The sequence below is a fragment of the Anneissia japonica genome, unplaced genomic scaffold, assembly GCF_011630105.1.
Source record: "Anneissia japonica isolate Jap-2015-1 unplaced genomic scaffold, ASM1163010v1 scaffold1829_len478734_cov173, whole genome shotgun sequence".
NCBI lineage: Eukaryota > Metazoa > Echinodermata > Crinoidea > Comatulida > Comatulidae > Anneissia > Anneissia japonica.
In genome coordinates this window covers 188,742-197,472 of record NW_022717183.1, presented here as the reverse complement: position 1 = coordinate 197,472, position 8,731 = coordinate 188,742, and the positions used below count along the sequence as shown (strand labels likewise).

Genomic DNA, 8,731 nt, shown 5'->3' with positions numbered 1-8,731 from the left:
ATTATTTTATCTGGTACCAATCTAAGCTCTTCTTTCCTTAGATGTTAGATGTGCTTGCAAAGAGAGCCACATTTCACACTGAAGGGTGTGTACGACATCAGTAATGTTATGTCAATTCAAAAAATGTTTAAGGTTATATCGGTTGATGAGGAATTTATTGATTAAGCCTATAATAGCAAATTTCATCAATTTATTTTGCAAAAACAAGGTTTCCAGCTTCAGAGGGGGCACATCCCCTGTCCGCACAAGGGCACACATTGGCGCTAACACCAGGTGCGTAACAGGGGTCTTGGCTCAGAATGGGTATTTATTTTTCCGGTCAGTAATTTACCATACCCATCCCACCCCACATAGAAAACAATACGACATAGGGCTTATCTTGTTTCTTCTTATTTTTTGTTTGAAACTAAATTATAAGCATTTTCATCATGGTTTTATTTATTACAAACATATTCTTTCACCATCTATACACATTGAGGCCCTTCTTTTCGGCTAAAACGACCTATCTTAAATTTGTCTTTCTTGAGTTTGGGACTATTATGTGTTTAAATAACTTAAAAGAATAAACCTAAAAAAGCCCTACAAAATGCGCGCGAAACACGAAATGTCGTCGAAATTGATGAAAACTCCCTAAAATGTGCAATTTATAGAGGAGATTGGCACTTTCAGAGGATGCATTTGTCAAGGGGTGGGGAAAGATTTTTCAAAGATGGATATTTTCCCCTTGTCCCCCTGTGTTTTTAATTCTAATTTCGCTGGAATTGATCAAAACTCTCTAAAATGTGCAATTTTTAGAGAAAATAGGCCCATGTTAACAAAAATGCACGTGAAGCGCGCAAAATTTGAGGTTTTTAGGCACTTTCAGGGGATGAAAAGGGCATTTATAAAGGGGTGGGGAAGATTTTTCAAAGGTAGATATTTTCCCCTTGTCCCCCAGTGGTTATGCCATCGGGCATCATAGATCAAAGGAGTTATGACAGTTTTTGAAATGGAGAAGGGGTTGCCGGGTGTTGTGAGTCTGGTCATTATGATATCTTCCTTTTTATTCTTGTCTTTATTTTTCTCTTCTCTTTTTCTTTTTCTTTGTTTTTCTTTTCCTCTTCTTGATCTTGCCCTCCCTCTCCCCTCTTCCTTTTCTCTTATTACCCAGCCCGGTACGACGGCTTGGTCAGCCCGGTAAAAACAGTCAGGGGAGGGGCAGTCCCTCCTCTGCGCCTGTTACGACACTGGCTAACATGCCAATCATCCCCCCCCCCCCCCAATGAAAAATACTTTTCTACGGCACTGCCCCCAGCTTAAAGAACAATAAAAGAAAGAAAGAGGCATGGAAATCAGTGTGTTTAAGGAAAAGTTCAATATCACTTGAGCCTCCTTCACCTTTAAACAAGAAGCCACCAAATCCAACTTTGAATGTCGTTCTAATGTGGCGGAATTAATGCAGGAAACATCCAATCACACATAGAGAATATCTTTTATTCCCTGCAGAAGCCACAAAATCGTACATTAACATTCTATTCTTCATATTCTTCTATTGTCCATACAAGCGAAGCCATCTTATGACATCTTACAATATGTTGGTTAATCTCTTATTCAAACTATTTTGTAGAATGCATAAAATAGATTGTAAAATATCAGTGAAACTGCCATTAAAAGCTCTACCATTTATTTATTAATAATAATAATAATAATAATAGTGTAGTTTTATTTAGTGCACATATCCATCTAATGTAAGATGCTCAGCGTGCTTGATATGTGGGCTAGGAACTCGATCAATGACTTTCTTCGCCCCTAAGGGTCCCCTTCGTGTCTGTGCTACCCGGTACCAGCAACTCTCGTCGTCCACCACAAGGTCTGTCTGTTCCAGTACACCGGGGTATTCCCCTACTCGTCTCGGCACTGGGCCTACGGTTTATAGTCCTTCCGAAAAGACTTGTTCCACCACCAGAACCATAACCAAGCGTGCCGTTCGAACCAGCGCGGATATTATGGCTATAGCTTGCGGCGCCCCTTCTAACCGCTCCACCATTAGACTCCCATAAATTATGGACGAAGATAAAAACAAAATCAGTGAAATACAAAGTCGAGGAGCGGCTGGAACCAGCGCCGATGTTAAGGCTGTAGCTAGCAACGCCCCTGCCTTACTGGTCAGCCACTTGACTTGCCTAATAGTTGTCCACTGCCTTTAATAGTAAATGTGGAAACTGATGAAATTTTGTCAAAATATTTTATTATAGAAAAATAGGATCGCATTATTTCATTCATCAATTATTTTTTCCAGCAATGTTTTAATATGTAATTGTTTTTGTTTTATAACAGGCAAGTAGCAATGGCTGATCTGATGCTTGTCAATAAAATTGACTTGGTGTCACCCGAGGAGATTGCGAGTTTAACAAAACATATACGGTAGGAATTTCTCTATCAAGTGTATTATATTTTTAAAAAGTATATTGTGTAAGTAATAACATTTGAAAAGTAAAAAATAAAATTTCCACAAAATATATCTGCAACAGAAAAATGAATAATGAACTATAATGATAGGTTAAAAAATGATAGTAATGTTAATCCTGATGATGGTGATCATAATAATAATAATAATTATAATCATGATAATTATACTGATATTGATGATGATGATGATGATGATGGTGATTATGGTGAAGTTAATGATAGCAATGATAATAATAGTACTATTAATAATTATTTTTGTATTCTTTTCAGAACCATTAACAGTTTTGCTGGGCTGGTTGAAACACACAAATCAAAGTAAGATTATAGAAAACACTGTAGTATTTCAATTCCTTCATGCACAGTATGTGAAACCATACCCGATGGTTAAGATTCTTTCATGCAATGAGCATTTATCATTTTAACATTTTTAAAGTTTCTTTCTGCATCATGATTTTTGCGTGATTAATAGCCCTCATTTTTTTTATCCTTTCTTATTTGAAACCTACTTACATAAATTAGAGGAAATTTTTAGCCAAGAATTTTTTTTTATTTCCTCAGGGTCAACTTAGACGATCTTCTTGATCTACATGCATTTGACACAATGGGCCGAAAGAGGTGAGACCAAGATTTACTATTTCATCTTTTTCTTCAGGTCACGTCAGTCCAATGCTGAATATCCCACCAATAAGATTTTCTACCACTTTCTTCTCCCTGTTGACCACCTGAATCTTTTCTGCATACTTTCCCCTCCACTTTTATCAACTCAGGAGTTTTTTTGTCCATCTGGTCTCTCCGAATTCTAACTTTGTCACCATCTACACTTCTTGAATCTGATCAGTATGTAGAGCTGTATGTGTAGAGATTGGCCCTTGACCGCGCCATGGATCAGCGAGTAGACGGTAAACGAATATGAAGTCTAGACATCGTCTGTTCGAGCTCCTGGATGAAGGACTAGCCTACCAGGCCTAGCATTACTTCTTGATGAAGCTGATAGCAAAAGCACTAAGACAAATTAAATATGTCTTGTTAATATTCGACAAATTTTGTAAGACAATGGGTACTGTTGAAATTGAGAAAATGAGCAAAGAAGAGCTAGGCACTACTTGATTGCCTAGACTAGTGTGACAGTGTCTAGGCCTCTAGGCTAGGCTAGGAAGTAAGTATTTTTTTAGGCCTTGTAGAATCTATGTATGAGGTATATAAAACAAAATATTGACTGCTGATTTGGGTAACAGTGAAATCTATAGACACCTCTGATGTGGAGACCGTAGCCTAACTTCCTTCAGGCCGTAGATATTCTTCGGTCCCCACATCACCTCCGGGCAATAGATTTCACCATTCCCCTCATGAGCAGTCAATACTTGTATACTATGCACTGAGGTTTAAAAAAAAATCCTAAGAACTCAGACATCTTCTTTAGAACAGAGGATAATGATGATTATTATGGTGACGATGATAACAACAGGGTGGATAATGATAACAGGTACAAGGATAGCAACCCCAAAGGATGTATTATAGTAGTGATAATATTATTGTAACGCCATCATAAGACTGAAAAACATAAACAATAATAGTTCACCTTCACGAGGGCATGTGAGTGACAGTGTACCAATGTCAATCACTGATGATACCATTAGGACCGGCAAACTATATTACCTAATGAATATTCATGAAATATTCATAATATAAGTATGTATACATGCTGTCTCTTATACACATCTAGATGTGTATAAGAGACAGGGCATATGTATGTATGTTGTATTTTAACCTCTCATTAATTTAAATATTTTCTCTTTCAAGTGACTGGAGTACACTTCAAAAGAGAGGAATTTCTTCATTTGAAGACCACCATATAGACCAGTCCGTTACTACGGTTACTTTCACTACAGAAGGATCTGTTACCTCAGGTGATTTGGACACTTATATACAGGTTAGTAAATCTATGATTGTCTCCTAAGCCAGAAAATCACCGCGCCCCATGGCCGTCAGGCCAACACGATTCTTTACAAAAAATGTAACACTACGACGCGTGCAACGAATCGTTCTTAATGACAATCCATTCTGATAATTAGTGACACTGTGTGCGATGGTTGTCGGTTGATGCGATTTTATGGAGAAGACAACGCCACAATGTGTGCAACAGATTGTTTTTAATGACGATCTGATAAGACCGCCACCGACAATCATCAGGCTGCGGCATGTCGTCCAGCAATCACAGGGAGCAAAGTTCAATTCGTCAGCCAACGGTCATACATTCGTCGTACTACAAATTCTGTGTCTCGTCCAAAAAGACTTTCAGCAGCACCATCCTCCTAAACCTCCGTCCATGCAATTGAAGACCACCTCCAATTGAAGACCATCCTATGGTCCAAACATTACAAATGTCTTTTATCTGTATTCTAATTAGAGAGTAGAACAGGTAAAGACCATGGAAATACTGGTCCCAAAGGTGGTCATTAATTAGGAGGGAGACCCGTACTTATATGGGCATTATATGACATCATCAAGCCCATATATAGGCAGGCTTAGTACACTTAGTGCTGCACTATAGCAAAACTATGGCTCTTGGCATAGTGGTAGGAATGTCACCACAGTAACATATCCTTAGGAACACCCATAAACCCTTCCTTGAACTGAAGTATATGTTTGGGTAGGGAATACCACTAATTCCACTTTTCCATGTGACCTTTGAACCCCATCCAATTAATTTGCATGCACTATCAGATATTTGCCTTGTCAGACAAGATTTGATCAAACTTTGTTATATTAACATTAACATTTTTGTTGCCTGATCAGATATATCTGACTCAAGCTTACACTGTCAGACACAATAGCCTATGAGCAGCAGCTCTTACACAATCCACCTTTCGGTGACCTGTAATTGCTTGTGTATAAATATTTGGCTCTAATTCCCAATCCAATAAGTTTACAACACCCAACAAGTAGATACTAAGGCTTGTGTATGTATGTTAAACAACCCGTTAAACTTATCAGGGAAAAATAGTAGGGTATTGTCTCTTGATCATCAGACCATCATAATATATATACCATTAGGGGCTACTTACATTCTATAAATGTAGTCCCTTTATGAGGGCCTAGTGAGTGAAGTTGTTTTTGGTAGACAGAACTTTCCTGACACTTGGGCTAGAAAGTAGATTCACTGTCCTGTTGGGCTAATAACTTTGTTTATTTATTATGTATCATAAGTTTAGTACATATATTCAAAAATTCATACAGTACTGGCATCAAGCCAAAACTCTCCAATAAATATAGTGATTAAATCATGGTTTTTATGTGAATATATTTAATAATAATAATAATAATAGACTTATATAGAGATTGTTAAACCCTCTCTGCCCCTCACGTTATCATTACCCCGGGCGTTGGATTTTAAATGTAAGCATTCCCCATGGACATGCAAAAAACTAGACACCCTACGGATGCTCTGTGACAGTGTTGCCCCTCTCTCCCTCACCTCCCCTTCCTCCACATCACCCTATGCAAGGTTGGCCCCATTTAACCCTTACTGTTGTTCCATGTGTGTGTATGTGTTGTGTATATAAACTTGAAGAATAAAATCAACAGATACATAAATAATACTTTTCTGAATTTTTTTGTGTACAAACCTTAAATTCCCTGGCAATAGTTTCAATAGAACTGACTTTTTTAAGCTGAACAACCTGAAAAGCGGTAGTTGAATTAGTGATAATAATATATTTATTTCCTCCAACATCAAAAGTAAAAGAGATGTATATGAGGTTATATTTAACTACTGTAATTTTTGGCTCAGAACGTTTGAAGTCGTTGGATGGTGTGCAAACTATTTCTGAAGGGTGCGCTATACCCATTCAAACGTCCCCGCTTTTAATATGCCACTGCATGACATATGGCTATATGTTTGGTTTCCTGAAGAAAAAAAGGGAATCCTCTTTTTCTTTTTTGATTAAAAAAAAAGGCCGGAAGAGAAATATATGTTTTTTTATTTTTATGTGGCCTAATTTAAATCAAAGTAGACCCTTTCACCATCTTTCAGTATTTTACCATCTGCTTCAATTACTATTTTCTGACCCAAATTTTGTTTTACCTTTTTTTTTTTTTGTAAGTGGTGATGTTGATGTAGTGTTTTGCTTCTGGCATTCCACTCTTTACCTGTTAATTTTCCAGTTTTCAAAACTGTTTTGTAAATTGGATATAATTCATTTATTGAAATGAAATGTTTTCTCAACTGTTATTTTCATTGTAACAGTATTGAGTGTTAAATGAAACATCTATTTTTATTTTGCTTCTGTATAAACTCTTGTTTTTTTTGTTTCTGTATGAAGTCATTATTTCTCATATTAAAAAGAATGCTGCCCATGTTTAGCTACTCAACTTATATATACTGTAAAGGAAATTTTTGTTGATGAGCTACTGTATACTTGATATGATTTTTACAACATTTTTCTAATTCAAGTTATTATTTATCTATTAATTTTTGGGTCCTTGCAAGGTGTTGACCCCAGAGCCATACTACTGTTTTTGTTCTTTTTTTCTGTTACCAAAATTTTAATAGCGTCTAGTGTCATCTGTTTTGAACGGACGTGCAGGAAATTTTGTACACATAAACTAGAGGCTATTTATAACAGACATTCATGGCCCCTTTTTTAAGTTTGACCCCAGGGTAACCCCTACACCTACAAAACAAAACAGGGGTTTCAGCAAGGACTGTACATTACTGCCATTACCACTAATAGGGCATGTTGCATGGATATCGTGGTCCGTTAAGGATGTGTTCTAAATAACTTAAGGCCATGATTTCGAATCGCATCTTGGTATTCAATTTTGTTTTTTCCATTTTTAAGAAATTTTAATTTTGTACAAATGAACATTCTAAATAATATTTTTTTTTGTACAAATAAACATTTAATTATTTAAAAATTTCTATCTTATTAGCTCTTCCAAAAAAACCCAACATAACTTCTTTTCGCCTGTACCGTATTTAAGCGTGGAGGAACTCGCGGGCCGGTGAACAGTCGTTCTTGCTTTTTGTTGTGTATATAGTGCTAGGCAGCAAACTTTTTTTTATATATTTTATATAAGTATGTATACATGTTATCACTGAGGAAGAGCACAGGAGTGCTCGAAATATTATGCATTTACATATATATGCATTTGTATATATATGTGTATATATATGTGTATATATATGTATATATATATATAATTTGTGTTTCTCATTGGAAGGTTACAACTTAAAATGAGCAATTGAAGGAGTTACACGCCATGGCCATGTATAGCCGCTTGCTGGCTTGTGCCTTTTACAGAATTCTTTTTTAGTGTTTCACCGATATCATCGTAGATCCCAATTAAAGTAATATGAACATTTTAATTCCATATACATTTTTAATGGGTTTTTTTTGTTGGCAAATTACATCTGTGTGTAGTTATTTAAAAGTTAAGATATTTAAGCTGTTTGGTTTTGATGTGATGTTTAAAGTAGTTTATGATATTCCATTGGCTTTTCTTGTTGGCTTATGGGGTTTAATCTGTAAGTATCTTGGCAATACTGCCTGGTCATGTTTCAAGCACGTAGAAGCCTATCACACCGTACACAAGATTTCTTTGTCATTATAAGAGGAATGAGGTGTTAGTTGTGAGGTGATCAATACAGATACTAGGTCATCAAGATGAATGCAGGTGGACTACTGTACATGTGAATTCTACTGCCAAGATTAATTATTTATATTTTTTTGGTTTAATAGGATTTGTATAGCGAAACATATCCAGAAAACTGTGCAAGGCACTTTTTAACCTGGTCACTGGATACAGAATCAGTCATACACAATGTGCAACCTCCCCCGCTTCCTGGGGAGAATTCCTAGTTACGCGTGTAATCAGCACTACTTATTTTATTCCGAATCATTCACCTCCTCCCACCTACCCATTTTTAATCCTGGGTGAAGAGAGCCAAATAAGGTGTCGTTCCCAAGGACACAAGCAGTGTGACGAGCATCCATCTCGAACCCTCTACCTTCCGATTGAAAGGTTTTTTTTTCCTGATCGACATTGCATCAATCGGTCAAACATTAATTTTTAATTAATATTCGTTGTTTGACAGTACCGAACGGTACTGGGTATGAACAACTTGATTTTTTGCTTTGACCGAGCCATTCATTGATTGAAATAAAATGAAGATAATAATATATAAAGATTAAAATGTGTCAATTATAGAATATAGCCAAATCTAGGCCTACATATAGCTAGCTAGTGTATTGTGGTCAACAAACCTATAAAAATTACAATT

General features: G+C 36.4%; 1 protein-coding gene across 2 annotated transcripts in view; it reads left to right on the top strand.

Moving 5' to 3' along the window:
- LOC117110128 (COBW domain-containing protein 1-like) overlaps positions 1-8,731 on the top strand; it is a 73,881-nt gene that overhangs the window by 8,479 nt on the left and 56,671 nt on the right. For both annotated transcript variants that reach the window (XM_033252729.1, XM_033252728.1), the window contains exons 8-11: positions 2,317-2,403; positions 2,719-2,763; positions 3,007-3,063; positions 4,249-4,378. In XM_033252729.1, the coding sequence (XP_033108620.1) occupies positions 2,317-2,403; positions 2,719-2,763; positions 3,007-3,063; positions 4,249-4,378 (319 nt within the window). The remainder of the gene's footprint in view (positions 1-2,316; positions 2,404-2,718; positions 2,764-3,006; positions 3,064-4,248; positions 4,379-8,731) is intronic.